The 17,349-nt window shown below is 37.9% G+C and overlaps 1 protein-coding gene across 3 annotated transcripts in view; it reads right to left on the reverse strand.

Annotated features, from left to right (window-relative positions):
* Positions 1–270: 270 nt before the first annotated feature.
* Positions 271–17,349, reverse strand: part of RALA (RAS like proto-oncogene A) — a 30,107-nt gene continuing 13,028 nt past the window's right edge. For all 3 annotated transcript variants that reach the window (XM_054273663.1, XM_054273665.1, XM_054273664.1), the window contains exons 2-5: positions 11,064–11,218; positions 10,041–10,249; positions 6,430–6,604; positions 271–2,219 (exon numbers count right to left, since the gene is read on the reverse strand). In XM_054273663.1, the coding sequence (XP_054129638.1) occupies positions 2,097–2,219; positions 6,430–6,604; positions 10,041–10,249; positions 11,064–11,177 (621 nt within the window). In that variant the 5' untranslated portion in view covers positions 11,178–11,218 and the 3' untranslated portion in view covers positions 271–2,096. The remainder of the gene's footprint in view (positions 2,220–6,429; positions 6,605–10,040; positions 10,250–11,063; positions 11,219–17,349) is intronic.

Raw genomic sequence — 17,349 nt, forward strand, 5'->3', positions numbered from 1 at the left:
AAAAGTAATTTTGGATTACTTTTGTTTGTCAAGTTTGTTGCCCATTTTCAGGTAGCCTTGTAGCATCTAAGCAAATTACCTATGGATAGAAGGCAGCACACACATAGCTTTTAAAAAGTGGCTTTTTACCAGGCTAATTTAGTTAAATGTACAATTTTCTTCATGCACATAAACCAGTCTTCTAGAGCACTTAGGTTTAACTGCTTGACAATTGGTATTAGATGCAGCAATGTTTATGAGTAATACAGTTATCAATTAACACTGCACAAGTATTTTAGAAAAATGGAAGTTTATTCATCTTTCAATGGCTCAAATAGCAAATAAAAGGACAGGATAAGGCATCAGCCAAGACAAGTTTTGTGTGTCCAGTGGCTTCATAACACCTCAGTTCCCAGTATACAGGTTCCAAAGCAAAGTCACAATGTTAGTGGTTAGACTCCCTGGCTAGATAGACCCAAATGAGTACACAGTAAGAAGAAGACTGGCTTATATTTGCCAGTTACATGAGTAACTTTTATTCTGCACTTGGCAGTGTACTAAATGCACATACAAAATTCCTACTGATAAATATTGAACATGACAAATGTAACTCCTAAGACTTGAGTCCCTAAAACATCTGTTAGCATTAAAGTTAAATATTTGTTACCTAGTTTTCTTGAGCACATTTTAAACTGTCAGTTATAGGCTTATACATGTATAAAAAGTATAACAGTTTGTGGAATTGATCTAGGCTATCTCACCCCAGAGGAGTCCAAAACCCTCAAACATTCTGGTATATTTTTAGTTAAGATGTAGCACACTGACCATGTGCTAGTATTCTTCTTGTTCTGAAGCAACTGAGGCAGTATGTTTTGTTTGGGGATTTTGGATGTGCATGTTAAAGGTTTCTGTATTGCAAAGCACATTTGATTGTTTGATATCAACATTAAGTAGAAAAGGTAGCTACACTGTTCCCCATTTGAAAATCAACATAGACTAAACAGTACAAAACCTGCAAAGAGCTTCAGCATAACACACCATGTTCCAATAGCTAAGTATTAGGAACATAAAAGAAATTAACCAGAATTTCCCAGACAACATCTTAACTCAAAACATATAAGCGCTACTAGATCAGCCCCACTCCACCCAATTCCAGGGAGTTAAAACCCAAGGAACATCTAGACAAAAATCTATGTGCAAAAGGGAAGTTTCAAGGTACCAGCATGTTAAATTTTAAACAACAATTCCAGGCTTTTATGTGCCATAGGCTTATGACTTCAGTCTTATGTGTATTCTGACCTTTTAGTTTTAAGATACCATATTGTCTACCAAGTTACAGATGATAGAATATGCTCTGTATTATTCACATTACCAGAGTATGGCACACATTTAAAGAACAAACACTGCTAGCAGACAGCTAGTGAGTGAAATCATCCAAGTAACTGCGCTCCACAGAGAGGGCAGTCTTGCACTGATGCATAGGGACAGTCTCCATGCAACAGAGTTGAAAATACACCCTTGATTAAGCAACCTGCTATGTTTGGGTTTTAAAATTAAGGCATATTCAAATGTTTCATGTAAAAGATTACATCGCTCTTCTAAGTTAATCAGGTAATGCAGAACCACATATAGTTTTCCTCAACATAGCTGTTCACATATACATTATTCTTTTTTAATTTGCATAACTCCATGGCAAAACAGCTGCATACTGCTTTGTTAGGTATCATGTTCACAATTGTAATTTTCAAGGCAACAAAAGACAAGATGAATTGACAAATACCAGTGATAAAAAAGTATGCTTTATAAGAACCCACAAAGTAATACTTTGCCCCTCTTGTTCACTATTAAAGAAAAGACTACCTATGAAACACTACATTCAGAAGAAATGTGAGAAGGTAGGCAAATATGAAATGGACTGAACTTTGCTTCCCTTGAAGCCACATAATTTTTTTTCAGTGAATTTGACTTTCAGTGCCGCTCCAAATCATGCTTTTAGTGGTACATTACATTTTCCAACATATTAGGGTAATTTCAGTCACTTCAGCCTTCAATGGCATGCTTATAAATTATGGTTTTTATTAGTATGGTCAGGGTAGGAAAGGAATCCAAGCTTTTGATTATAAAATGCAACATCTTTCTCTGATTCTCTTAGCTAGGCTTTTTCTTTTCTTCTTCCCGTTCTTTTCTTTGCTGTCTTCCATTTTTCTGGCTCTAATTTCTCTCATTAAATCAAAAAACACCTGAAAAAGATATAAAATGATAAATGCAAAAACAAATGACAGACATGCATTAATTTAAGCTATCACTGACATCCACTTCAGTTGTTGTGAATAGAATCAATTACATGCAATCAGGTTGACCAAACAAATATTAATTCAAAAAATCTGTCACAGGTTTTGAAGGTCAAGTGGATATGATGCAATCCTGCTTGTTTCACAGCACCATAATGTTCCCTTGTCTTCTGATATTCGCTTATGAATTCTTCAGGCAATTTTAAACACGAATGGAAAGAAGGGTCTCATTACCAGCCAAGATTTGCAGACATTGTATGTACATATTACTGAAGAAACTTTAGGAAATCAGTTTACCTTTTGAATATTTTAAGTCATGAGCTGCAAAGGCTGAAAAGTGCAACATCCAATTTTAGAAACTTCTTAATGGAGAAGTAGCATAGACTGAAATGCACGTATGTTGTATGGTATGTTCCATAATGCAAGTCTAAGCACAAAGTGACTAGAGAAAAAAACCAAACCCAGCATTTCCTCTAAAGCAAAGTCTTCAAACATACAACTACATAAACAATTTTGTTGCAGTGTGATTTCATGGTTTAGCCCAGAATCCCAGTTTCTCCCCTGAAGATTCCCTCCCAGGTGTGTCCATCACCTCTCCTTTCCCCACCCTGACCCCTGTCGAGCACTGTCTGTCAATCCTGGAGTTCCAGAAGGTCTAGAGTGATTGGGCAGATTCAAAAGATGCCCTCTACCCCTGGGGGAGCATTGGGCCATCCAGATGTCCTTTGTCCCTTGAGACCTCCTCTCCTGTACCTGGTTGGTGGGCTTCCTATCCCTTCCCTCCTCCCCTCCCCTGGGTAAAAGGGTGAGCAACCACACTGGGAGGTCGGTTGGAGGAGTTGCTGGGTTCAGAGGCCTGTGGGCCAGAATAAAAGCTCTGGATCAAAACCCTCCTTTCCTTCACTACCACCCTTAAAGCTTCTCCAGCAGAGGGAAACCTGAGAGGAAGCTCCATCCCGTCGCCACTGGAGCCCCGGCATGCCTGGACTTGTCTCCATGCACCCAGCTGCAAGCTACAGCTAGCCAAAAGTGTCTCTGGGGTGAAACACCACAGTTGCTGCTATTTGGTTCAGCCACTGGGGCCAGACAAGCCAAGGCACGTCCTGTCTGGAAATATTGGTAATACCAATACAATTTCTTACATCAGAATCTCAGCTGCAGCTACCATATTACAATCTTAAAGTACACAAAGTTCACTTTCATCAAATGGTTTAGGACAAAGGTGGAGATACACCACTGACTCAGGTAAGAGAGATTCTACTGACGGACAGTTAAATCTTTATGATTGGACTACTTAAAGCTACTTTACTAATTTCAACAGCAGATCTTGACTTGATTTACAGAAGGTTACAGCAAACAGTATGTATACATCTTCATAATTTTACTGTAGGAAATCAGCTGAGCAATTCAGAAACTTTTCTCTCAGGAGAGAGCCTTTAGATACCCTATCAGCCTGAGAATGCTGAATCTCATCTGCCTTGGAAGCTGTGCAGGATCAGGCCTGGCTAGTACTTGAATGGGAGACTACTTGGGAATACCCAGTGCTCTAGGCTTCCCTGTTCAGCCTTGAGATGAACTCAGTTGGTCAGAGCAGGATGTTAATAACACCAAGGTCACGGGTTTGATCCCTATATGGGTCATTCATCTAAGAGTTGGACTCAATGATCCTTGTGGGTGCCTTCCAACTCAGAATACTCTGTGATACTTTGAAATTTGAACTAAGCAATACATCTATGTCAAGGGATTTGATCCATTTCTGTGAAACATGGACAGTGCATGGGCTGAAAAGCTCCTCTACAGAGCTCAGTAGGTTTTTATTACATTGCAGGAAAAGAATCAACCTTCATCACATCAAATCCAAAGAAAATCAATGAAACTAAACATTTCCATCAAGGAATGAGATTGCCTTTAGATTTTTAAATGTGCACTAAGTTACTTGTATTTAAATCTGTGCTAATGGCAAGATGCAACTGTCAGCTTGCCTAAGTACTCATAACTGTACAACAGTACTTAGCTGTCTGGGATACATAACCTTCTGAGAAAATGTTTAGTGGGTCACCTTTGCCAAAATGAGTGGAGGTTGGCTGTGTTTTTTCAAGTGAGTAAAATCACTATTCTGGAATTCAGAGAGACCAGATTGCAATAGTAACCCCAAGCTTGTGTAGCAAACTCCAAAACTTCATATGCTTCAAGCAACTAAGAATACACAGTATTCACTGGTGCCAACAAGGTCTCATTTATGGCCTGCCAAACCACAAATCTATATGAGACATGCTAATCTGGATCCATTATGCCATCAGCTCCATGTATGTGCAAAGGCTATTGATCCAAGAGCTACTGAAAAAATATGTTATATGCACTTTTTTCCCCAGCTGCTAAACAATAATGAAGTGGATTTCAAGAACTGGATTTTTACAACTGTAATAGATGGCTGTTAACTGCAGTTATACACCAAAACTAAAAGATGTGTTAGTTTTTAAAACAACAAAAAAATTAGGGCTTTATTCAACAATGAGGATGAGTTCTGCTGTACTTGATTAAGAACTCTTTGTTGTTCTGTAGGGTAAATCACTATAGTTCTGAAAAATAAGTTTCTTCAGTAAGATAACTGACAGGACACAACCAACAGTTATTGCAAAAGAGAATTTGCATTACAGCTCTCGTGCTGCAATTGACAGCTCATATATATGGATTTACATTAGAGAATTTTTCACCAAATGCAAGATGCACATTTGGATCAGGGCAAACTCAGACATCAGTACAGATTGGGAGATGAACTTGTTGAGAGCAGCCCTATAGACAAGGACTTGTGGGCTTTTCATGGATAAAAAGCCACAGCCCAGCAGGCCAGTGATATCCTGGGCTGCAGTAAAAGAGGATTTGCAACAGGTCAAGGTAGGCGATTGTCCCCTCCTACTCTCTCATGAGACCCCACCTGCAGTGCTGTGCCCAGGTCTGGGGTCCTCAGCACAAGAAAAAACATGAATCTCTTGGAGTGGGTCCAGAGGAGGCCACAAAGATGCTCAGTGGGCTGGGGCAGCTCTGCTATGAAGACAAGCTAAGAAAGCTGGTGTTGTTCATACTGAACAAGAGAATGCTCCAGGGAGACCTTACTGCAGCCTTTCAGTTCTTTAAGAAGGTGTATAAAAAAAGACAGAAAGAATCTTTTTATGTGGGCAACTTGTGCTAAGACCCTTGTGGGAACAATTTTGAACTAAAAGGGGAGAGATTTAAATGATTAATTGTAAAAAACTTCTTTACTGTGAGGGCAGTGACGCACTGGAAAAGGTTGCCCAGAGAAGTTGTGGATGCCCTAACTCTGAAATTGTTCAAGGCCTGGTTGGATGGGGCCTTGAGTAACCCGATCAAATGGTTGGTATCCCTGCCCATGGCAGGGCAGTTGGAACTAGATGATCTTTAAGGTTCCTTTCAGCACAAACCTGTGATTCAAGGGGGGATCAACTTTGTCAACAGCTCTGAAAGGCTGGCACATTGCATTAAACCTACTTATTTCTTTTGCCACACAACTGTGACTCTTACAGTCTGCAAGGCTGACAGTTATTCTGAATTGCAAGACCTTGCATTCTTGCTGAAGCACTTACAACTAAGCAGGATTTTCTTTCCTCGGAGAAAAATATTCTTATGAGGTTCTGAACCAGGTTTTATCTCTGAAAACTCATGAGGCATTTTTAGGCTTTTCATAGCTTTTTGGGTTCATCTAGTCTTCATCAAAACAACATACAAAGAGGCAGATGGTTAAATGACGGTAGGGGAAGGCTCAAATCCCTCCCCCTTATTTGCTTTTATAATGAGGATCAGGAAGTATTCTTCACTGTTCAGAAGCAGACTCTCCTCTAGTTACAAAAAATGCAGTATGAAGTCTAGGCCAAAAGAGCTGACCCAGGAAAATTTTATAAGGACTTTTGTGTCTTGGATAATAATTACTTGCAGTTTAGAATGGGATAAATGTCTTATGCCTAACATTTTCACTATTCTACAAGGAGTCACCTAGTCATGCGCTCCTGGCAAGCTAAGGAAGAAAAGTATTTGATTAAAATTCCACAAAATTATTGCTAAAATTAAGAACATAAGGAGTATGATCCATGAAAAAGAGGGATAAAGTAAAAACTGATGAACAGATTAAGAGGCCAGTTATTACCTTGTCAACGTTAGCTCGTGTTTTTGCAGAAGTTTCCACATAATTAACATTCCACTGATCAGCTCTGTTTTTTGCTTCCTCTACAGAAACTTGCCTTTTATCTTCCAAATCTGATTTATTACCAACTAGCAAAAAAGGAACATTCTCATCTTCTTTTACTCTTAAGATTTGCTCCCTGGAGAAGAAGAAAAGAAAAAGGAAAAGAAAATTAAGCTTTGCATAGAGTACCATTCTTAGAACACATAAAGAAGAACTCAGACTAAATACTTTCATATCTTACAGTGACAAGCCACTTATTCCTATTATGTAGTTTATGTAACAGGAAAGTCTTAAACCTCATTATGACATTTTACAGAATGAAGACAGAGACAGACAGCTAGTCCTTGAGGAAGGAAGCAGTTGAGTCAGTAAAAAATGAAAAAAAATAGAAGAGGACTGGTTTAGGTGATAATCTATATTAATAATTAATTTCCATGAACAATGTTATTTGCAAGCATCTACCATTACATTACTGTTTTTGATGGTCATTTTTAAGCTATCCAAGCTTCAGATTAACAGCTGATTCTTTCCTAACAAAATGTGCCATTTTAAAGCTGATGAAATGGTCCATAGCACATCAAGAAAAAGATTCCTGAAAGGAAGAGATTTTCTCAAGTCAATTATATTCAATTTCTCCAGAGATCTTCATTTAAATATATACAGGTATGTCTGTACACATACCTGTGTACGGACACAAGCTGTATATACATCAGATTTTTAAGGACAGACCCTGCTACTGTTTTAACTGCTAAGATGACAGGTTTACAACTATAAATAAAACTCAATACCACAAATAGTTTGGTACTCAAGTCTTCAACACTTAAAAAATAATTAAAGTTTTCTTCTAATTGAAAATGCATTAATACTATCAGGAAGAAGAGTTGTCTCAAAAGAAGAGCATTCTGTATTTTGTCTATGAAAAAAGGAGTATAAAGTTAGTTGTGAAATGTAGCTCTTTATCATAGAGCAATTCCTGAAAGACTGTAAAAAGCACAGAGAAATAAATATCTTTTGGTGGCTGAGGTGAGACCAAATTTAAAGTTGAAGAGAGAGAAGTTGAAGACAGTTAAGTAATTGATATTGATTTGGTATACAGCAGGATGCTCACATTATAAAAAGCTCTGAATAGCATGCAGTCTTGTGCAGGAAGCCTACTGACAGAGCTGAGAAACTGCAGATAGTCCATAATTTTTTTTTAAACTGTGCACTTGAGGCAGACTGTGACATCACCTTTAGTATGAGGTATAATTAAAAAGCAACATTTCTCCTCTTCCACACAAATACCAGTGCAAATGTTTTAACAGAGCCTGCAGCTATCCAAAATAGTTTGAATAGCCAGGGGATCAGGAAGGTGACCAGATGAAAACTCAGTGCATCATGGCAGTACCTGTGTAAATAAGACTTCTGGTAAGAACTAGTAGCTTGCAACACTAGTTATCCAGTCAATGCTATACTGGGTTAGCGTGACAAGGTTTTGTTAGTGGTGGGTCTATAGATGTGGCTTCTGTGAGAAGCTGCCAGAAGCTTCCCCAATGTCCATTACTGGCAGAGCCAATGCCAGCTGGCTCTGGGAGAGACCCACTGCTGGCCAAGGCCAAGCCAATGGTAGGTAGTAACACCTCTGTAATAACTTTTTTAAAAGTAATACTGCACAGGTACAATTACACTCAGAGAGGAAAGGAGTGAGAATATGTGAGAGGAACAACTACATAGACACTAAGCTCAGTGAGAAGGGGGAGGAAGTGCTCCAGGCATCAGAGGTGGGATTCCTCTGCAGTCCATGGAGGACACTCATGCTGGGGTATGCTCCTGGCAAGGATCTGGGGGCCCCTGGAGAGAGGGATCCATGCTAAAGTGGGTTTACTGGCAGGAATTGTGGGGGACCTATACTGGAGCAGTCTGTTCCTTAAGTACTGCAGCCCATAGAAAACAACCCATGCTAGAGTAGTTAGTGAGCTGCAGCTTGTGGGAAGGACTCACAGTGGAAAAGTTGATGGAGAATTGTCTCCCATGGGAGAGACTCCCCACTGGAGCAAGAGAAGGACTCTTCTCCCTGAGGAAGATGCAACAGCAGGAACAATGTGCAATGAACTGATTGTAACCTCCATTTCCTGTCTCTCTGCACCACTGGGAAGGAGAAGATAGAGCCCAGCAAGGAGGGAGGGGTGGAGTGGAAGGCATTTTTAAGGCTAGTTTTGCTTCTCATTCTTCTGCCCTGATTTTGATTGGCAATAAATTCAATTCCTTTCCCCAAGCGGTGTCTGTTTCACCTGTGATGGCAATCAGTAACTGAACTCTTCCTGTCCTAAACTCATCAGCCTTTCATTGTATTTTCTCTTCCCTGTCCAGCTGAGCATGGAAGATATAGAGGGGCTTTGGTGGGTACCTGGGATAGACCACCACAGATGCCAAACAAACTTTGACATTTTTACAAAAATGTAAAAAGTTAACCTAAGAGCAATTCAGATTATGATATTCATATTGTCCTTTGAGCCCCTTCTGAAGACTAGACAAGAAATATCTAATTAATGATGTGCCAGTTTGAAATTGAGAACTTTAAAAAAAACGCACATTACGAGAGCCAGAACAATTCTACTGAAAGCAAGCCCAAATTTTAACAAACAGGTTTTCAAGTATTTAAAACTATTGTTATTGCAGTATTATCATTTTCTAAGGCCAAAGATTATATACTTTGAAGCACTGGCATGATTTTAAACACAATTGAATATATTCTTTTGCACTCTAGGGGAACTGAACTGTACTAAACTGTCCTCCATGACTGACAGTACTCAGCATAAGCCTGCAAACAAAAAAGACCTCCTCTTGGATCTCTCAAAATATAGAAATACAGATATATAGAAACACAAATAAATTAAAAACACCAGAAGATGAAAAATTTACTTTCTCCCCTCTCCATATCTCTTCCTCCTCCCTTAGATATTAAACATATGCTGCTACTTAATGCTAATTAAGTTGAACTGTGAGAGCATCTCCAAGAAGACTAATTTCAATGGGAGGCAGATAACTCTTTTTTATTTCTTTCCTTAATTTTATTTTAAATATTTCCTATTTCAAATATTTCCTATTTCAAATATTTCCTATTTCAAATATTTCCTATTTCACTACACTTGGAACTGGTAAAACTGTTTTCTATTATCTTTTGTCTTTTATAAAAATACAGTAATGAGTTATTTAAATGTTTTCTCTCTCAACTGAAATTAAACATCTGCAATATAGTCCTACCTGTACAATATTCTATAACTATCATAAGAGTTTTAATATGATGCAGTCAGTGGTTGAGACCATGGTGAGGCAGCTATCTTCTGAATGTTGCTGTGTGTCTGTTCTGTGGCAATAGGCTTTCTGGTATTCCAAAACACAGCAGCTAAGACATCTAAAGTTCTACAGATAGCAAAGGCCTGACTAGGCATCTGTTCAAATCATTATGTGACAACAGTAAGAGCTGCAATCCAGTCTGCACCACCAAAAGGTAATTACAAAACACACACACACAAAAATCACTTTCAATCATCTCAGTGTATTTAGAATGATTATCTTGCCTTGTAACTTACCTGAAGTCTGCAGTTGCTGCAAAGGATTCCAGCTCTGTAATAGAGAAGACGCAAAGAAAACCTTCTCCACTTCGGAAGTAGTTGTCTCTAATTGCAGCATAGTCCTCCTGCCCTGCTGTATCCAATATATCAATTTGGACTTCTTCCCCATCCAGAACAACCTTTTTCCTGTAGCTATCTGCTTTGGTGGGCTCATAGTCTTCAACAAACTAGAAAAAAAAACCCTTTCACGATGTAAAATCATGCCTGTATAAGAAACTTGCTTCTGTTTGTGCATCTGGATATAGCAAACATGAAATGAGAACTGTAACTAATAACTAAGCATTGTGCATTTAGGCCCTGTGAAGTACTCAAGCAACTTGTAGTTAAAGCAGACTCTTCATCAGCCCAAACAGTTTTTAGGTTTTTGCTTTCCTCAGCCATTACAAGGAAATGTGGAGGTAATTTCAAAACATCAGTGTGTGCCCGACCCAAACTTCTTCTGGTTCAAGCACAACATCTGTCTGCATTCCATTATGAAATCAGGTAATCTTGACTTTAGATAAATTTAGTATCTACTTTTAAAGCACACTGAATGCTTAGCTTCTGACTTTTAACAAAAATGGATGACTTCCACTGGAAAAAAAAGGAAAAGAGAAACTGATTTTCTTTCCTGTCCTCAACACCAGCACAAAAAACACAGAAGAAACTGGCTGTTTCAGGTGTCATGCAACTCAACTAAGTGAAGAAGCTTTGAGCTATAATTACCAAGTTCTTAGTCTTGTGATCAATGCAAAAATACTCCAGTGATAAGACAGAGTATCTAACAGCTGAGAAGTCTGAAAAATGCCAAATTTTACCTTCACAGGTACCTTTAGAGGGCAAATCAGTAATCTCAAAACATGTTTTTGTCACACTTAACTGCTGAATTTCATACCACATCACTTACATTTAGACCCTTTCAGAAAATAATTCTACAAATGTAACTTAAACAACACTATGTAGCAGGTACCTCCTGAGATCATTTCTATGACAGACTCTTACCTCATCATACATAAACTGTAGTGTTAAAGCAGATTTTCCTACACCACCACTTCCCACCATGATGACTTTGTGCAAAGCCAACGAATTCTGTCCTTTAGGTTTATTTGCTGCCATCTTTGGATTGCAGAAAATTCACAGGTATCAAACAGAAAAATCTAGAAGAAAAATATTTCTTTGTTAGTTTTCTTTTCCTTCTCCTACATGAACTGAAAAAATTGATTTTTTTCAAATTCCTACATATTTAATGACTTAATTTCAGTTCTGCTTTAGTGAAAGCTACCTGCTCTTTCACTGGAAACCATTCCACAAGTCATATTGAGCTCACCTCTTTTTTTTTTTTTAATCAAGCAAAGAAATCCTTCACCATTTGGAAGCAGTATTTTACTATGTAGTATTTTCTTTTAGGGGTACAGTAGGTGTCAAGAACTCGTGATAGTTTACTACAAGAATTGAAAAAGGAAGCCACAGTGAATCAACACAATATAAGAAAACATGATATGACAGCTGGAGGGGAAGGAAACAGACTTTTGAAGGATTTCCAGTTTAAATGGCAAGCTCTAAGACATAGCGGCAAGGATTAGCTAGAGTACTTTTACAGGAAAAGCAAGCAAACTTAAGATCTAAAAATACCCAGTTTCAGTAAATCAGAAACCAAAATAACAATCGAGTTTAGACAGAGTGGAAAGATTCAACTTGCCTACAAATGTAATTATTTGGTATATTTGGAGTAGTCGTCTCAGTCCTGTGACTGCTTGTTTGAACACAAATCTCTGCATCTCACCAACACCAAGGGGCTCTATGACAGCTAATTCACATAGTTTAATGTATGTGAATAACACAAGCACAAAAAGTAGCAATTCCATTAACTTTAAAAAAAAAACACGCGTGCAAGAGTTTTAGTGGATCTCTATTTTCCCCACACTTTTGTTTCATTCTCAACCTATCTCAATAGTAATAAAACTGTATTTGTGAATGCTTGCACAGTTCTTAAAACACAGGGAAGTCCCTCTACAGTGACTCTCATCCAGAAACTTCAGGTCAAAACAAGGTCTGAACTCCAAAAGAGACAGTGACATCTACATTACATATATAAACACAAGGAAGTTTTATGGTAGCAATTGAAAACCAAATGTAATTTTCATATTTTAATTAAAAACTCAAAACCAGCACATTCACATAGCTCACTTATATAACTACCAGATAATAACGTAGCATAGTAACTTATAATGATTACCTTGTTACCTTTAGCCATCATGATTATTTGATAACGTCACACTAAAATTACATCCTACTGCATGATGAATTACCCTTGTGTGCAGCCTAAACAATCAGAATGTGAAGCATGACAACTTCCTTCAAACTTGTATCAAAAACCCTAGTTGAGGCCATGCACTAAGGCCTTGTTAGCAGTGATGCAGGTATATAAAAGCACCATGACTAAAGCTTCATCGAGATGAAGCCAATCCTTCATGGAAGTAAAATAAATACACGCCATCAAGGTTCTCACACTGCCATGCCAACAAGCAGGCTGGGAATGAGCAAGCAGCTAGGAGAGCTACTGAGGACCATCAAAGGGACATCACCATGCCACAGCCCAGCAATAAAAGTTGTCAGAGAGGTTTGAAGTTTGTCAGCACTGCCATTGCTCAGGAACTGCTGGGCGTTGGTCAGCTAGCAGTGAGCAAATTTTCTTTTAATAAGTTTTCTTGGGTTTGTTTTCCTTTTTAAAAAATATTTATTAAGTTATCATTATTTCAACCCACAAGTTTTCTTACTTTTACCCTTTCAATTCTCTCCCCGCTCCCACGAGTGGCAGGGGGAGCGAGCAAGCAGTGGGACTTATCTGCCTACCAAGCTAAATCCAAACTATGTAAAAAACTTTTGAGATCACATCAGCACAGCTACCCATTCTACTGTCAAAGAATTCTGAAAATGCAACTGAAAAGTCAGTCAAATTATTGTCCCTGGAAAGATTATCTAAGCAAAATAAGCATAAGTAAGGTGCTGTACTCAGTACAGAAATATAGCAGAGAAATACAACTTATATCATGGTACAAGTTCTTTTTAAAAGAAGATGGAAAACAGCAAACATTTCTGTTTTGGCTTAAAAAGAACAATTTCTTTCTTTTTACTCAAGAGGGAGTACAAGAACATACATAAATAAATAGTTCCAAGTCACGCTTTCAACCTACCACATTGTTTTTCTTTGTGCACTTTTCTCTTAAAAGGAAAAACACATCCTGAAAATGATGCTTCTTAGTATGTGTGTCAGACAAGAAAGAAAATTCATCTGAGTTCCACTATCAACTGACAACAGCTCAGTTTACAAATGTTAAATTACCATATCCACCTGGATGTGACCAACTCTAAGCTTACTAAGCATGAAAATATGCTATTCTTCTCTAAGTACTCCAATACTGGAACCAGTCCAAATGAACTCAGCAGGACCTCACGCAGGTGAGTTTGGGCTAACAATACTACAGTCTGAAAAAAAATTTAAATGCACAGTAGCAATATTTCACTGTAATATTTGCTGTAAATTAATCTCCAGTCTTTAAGTAGATTGAGCAATGTGAAAATTCATATTTTACTTCAACTTACAATTTAACAAGTAGTGTCCCAGTGTGACAAACAAGTTGCCACTTTTTGTACTCTCTGCAGCAGCTGACCCATAAAAAACCCAAAACATTTCCATTTCCAATTTGATCCTGACAAATAATTGTCAGTAAACAACATTCCATTAAGATACTGAAAATAGGAAAACTTCACACTACCACAGACTTGAAATCTTCAAGATAAGCTCGTCATAAACACTATGCCACCTTTGAGAGTAGGAGAGTGGCTCAGGGATGTAAGTTTACTCCCAAGTTCTTCACAAGCCAATAAAGATATAATGCTGGCAAAAACTTAGGTCTCTTGAGTAGTAGACAATGTGCAAAGAGAGAATTAAGTCACAAACAATGCAAGTACAATATAATACGATACTGTGCAAACAACACTTAATCCGAAGAGACTGCTTCAGAGCAAATATTGTGCCAGAGAGAAGAAAGACCTTGAAAGGGATAAGTTCTAAGCTGTTGGCACAATTCTACCTGTTTCAGTGTGCTTTGAAAAACAAAGAAGAACCTAGATTCCAATTTTAACAGTAAAGCACCTGAGATGAAGTTTCATGCAAAGTCTTTCTGCCTGTAATTTATGTAGCCTGACTTATTTTCATAAGAAGTATTAATTTGGGTCATATCTAGTTACTGAACTGTCCTACTTTATAATTACGATAAAACAGACAGAGACTATGGCAAGAACCCTGCTGTGTGAAGCTCAAAAAAGCATACTTCCTTAATAAACATACCATGGCATTGCTTAATTTTGCTTAATAAGTGCAAAATTACTTGCAGGTCAGAAGATAAACACAGGATTATCCTACAGTCAAATCCTACGTCACCTGCAGAAGAAAGATGTTCACAAAGAGCCAAGCGCGGTGTTGTCAACAGCTACATTATCCATTTATACAAGTCAGCTTTTTACCACACCCACTGGAAATCCCAGCACATCAGTCCAGATGGTAACATATACAAAAGTTTACTCTTAAACAGTTCTTCATGTGGTTCAATAAGCTGGAACAGAAGCAAAAGCTGAACTGGCTCAGCAATGTACTGCAGTGTCTTCATTCAGAAGGGCAAGAACATTGTCTAACCACCACACTATGGATCCGTTCTCACCTCTACTGCAGATAAAACTCAGAGGAAGCTGCCCTTTTCCAACATATTTGAGCAGATAAAGACACAAACAAATGAATCTCTGACTGCTCAGACAAAGTAAGCAGTTCTCAAAGCTCCTACAGCTGTTTTATTGCCTGCTTGCAGATAAACACACCCATGATTCTGTGCTCCATCTAATGGCAGTCTTCCAACTGGAGCTAGGATTTTTATTTTTTTTAAGCCAGGCTAGCAAGCAATTAGATTAACTAAGAACTGCAGGAGCAGGAATTATAATTCATGTTACCATCAGTGATATTGGACAAGACAGTGTCTTGTCCAGCAGTCTAGAAATCTGATCAAAGGAAAGAAGAGTAGATAGCAAAATAACGTTTATTTTTACATTATTAAGATCATAAAGGAACTTCCATCTGGAGCTGTAAAGCAGTTGCTTGTCTTGAGTGATTGGCTTCTACCTGCATCAATACTTCTGAGAAACTTATATACATTACAGGTGCACAGGTCCTCTGCACAAAAATTACAATGTTGCCTTGAGTCCCCCCCCCCCCCGCCCCCCCGTGGATTTAAACACAACATGCAGCTCCACCCTCCAGAGGAGCAAGCTGGATAGTGTAACACAACTTAGACACAGTATCGTGTTAACTTCTGCACAAAGTCTTCAAACACAGAATGGTTACCTCCAGCTTCAGAAGAGTAAGAGAGATAATCAGGTACCAGCTCAAAAAGCAGTTTTGATCTCCAGGAACAATATTTTCAGGGAGAAATTTTTGCAAATACAAGTTAGGAGAGAAAAAGACCAAAAAGAGGAATCCTTGGTCTCTCTTTCTTAGTCTTTATTTTGTCCTCCTATGTACTATTTCAGCCAAATAAATGGAGATAAAAATATACTTATGGGCAAAAAAACCTAATGGGTTTTATCCCTCACTCAACTGAGATGACTCTTCTTAAGCTGTCCTATTCTTACGTTGGCTTTTTCTTACAGAATCACTTGCTCCAAACCAATCAAAGCATGTTTCCTTGCATACCATTCCATTTGTCCTCTACATCCCTCCCCAGTACAATAATCCCAAGGTTCATACACTAAAGGAGAGCAAAAAAGTGGCCAACAGAACAGCTGCATACCATCCAAAAAGGGCAATAGACACCCAATTTAGATTGCTTTCTTTCCTTCACTGTGGATCACAGGGTACAGAATTCCCCATATTTAGCCAGCACCAAATACTGAAGAAATTTATAGAAACAATCATATCCAAGATACCTACACCTCTGTCAAAATGTACCCAAAACTGGCCAAGAGGTCAAAAGCTAACAAAGAACAGAGCATATGATCAGCCTCATTGTCTTAGACAAGGTGACCAAAAGAAGTCTAGAAGCTATTCCATTCATTTTAATTCCTTGGAGTCTTGTAAATGCAATGTAAATGAGAACAGACCAGGAAAAGAAAAGCATTACACCAAAGTCACATCACTACAGGCACAAGTTCAGCTGGCATCTTCTTCACTACTATGCATAAAGCTGAATGCAGGCCTTGTGAATATGCAGTTGTCCTTAACAGGCGGACTTTGGTTTGCTGCAGACATTTGTTTGAAGGGGTCTAGTTAAACATAGCTTGTATTTACAGATAGCTGGTACACTTAGCATAGTTGGTTCTAGTTAATAAGTAGAGATATTGGCGCCTTTCATCAATTGTAAAACAAATTTTTATTGTCAACTTTATAGCCTACATAAAACTAATACATCAAAACTAAATCCTAGTTCATTTCCTTTCCTTTAAAAGAAGATTACATAAAGATTTGAAAGTCTGTCATATTAACCTCATTACCCACTCACTTTTAAGATCAGTAATTTTCTTCCCTGAAGACTGCTTTATATAAAAAGCATCAATTACAACTGCTAGCTGATACATTATTGCACCCACCTTTACTCTGTTTAACAGAGCTAGAACTTGATACATTTGAAGGAACAGGAAAAATTTAACTGCAGTATGTGAGCTGCCTGCACAATATCAAGAACTACTTAATATGCTTTTGGCCAAAATACTTCCAGAGAGGCAAAAATTATCACTTACTTACTGAATAATTAAAGAAAATTTTACAGTGGAAACTCATATTGCTCTAAACAAATAACTTTTTTTACTTGAAGAAATTAATGCCTGTACAACTCTGCACTTTACACTTAGTATATATCACCTCTAGAAACACAATCCACACCTTATTTCACACTGAAGTGAAAATCTATGGTAATTCTTTTCTAAAGAGAGTTAAAAAATTTCCCAAAGTTTTGTAATTTCCTGATGTGTATCAAAACTCTGTTGCCTTATGTGACCTACAAATTCCAAATTCAATTTTCTAAGAAAAAGCACAGGAACAAGAATTTTGAAAAGTGGCAACTTATTTCACATCCAAGGACCATGAAGCAATATAATCTTACCTGTTGTGAAAATATCACAAATTCAACCAGTTACTTAATTGTTTATTGAGTCCCATAGTTTCAGTTTTGTTAGCAAGAGCAAAAGTATACTTGAGAATACATTGTTTGAAAAGAGCACTAGCATACTAAGTGCCAAATAT

The sequence above is a fragment of the Melozone crissalis genome, unplaced genomic scaffold (genome assembly GCF_028551555.1).
Source record: "Melozone crissalis strain CALT ecotype California unplaced genomic scaffold, PUWL_Pcris_2 ptg000016l_1, whole genome shotgun sequence".
NCBI classification, from domain to species: domain Eukaryota; kingdom Metazoa; phylum Chordata; class Aves; order Passeriformes; family Passerellidae; genus Melozone; species Melozone crissalis.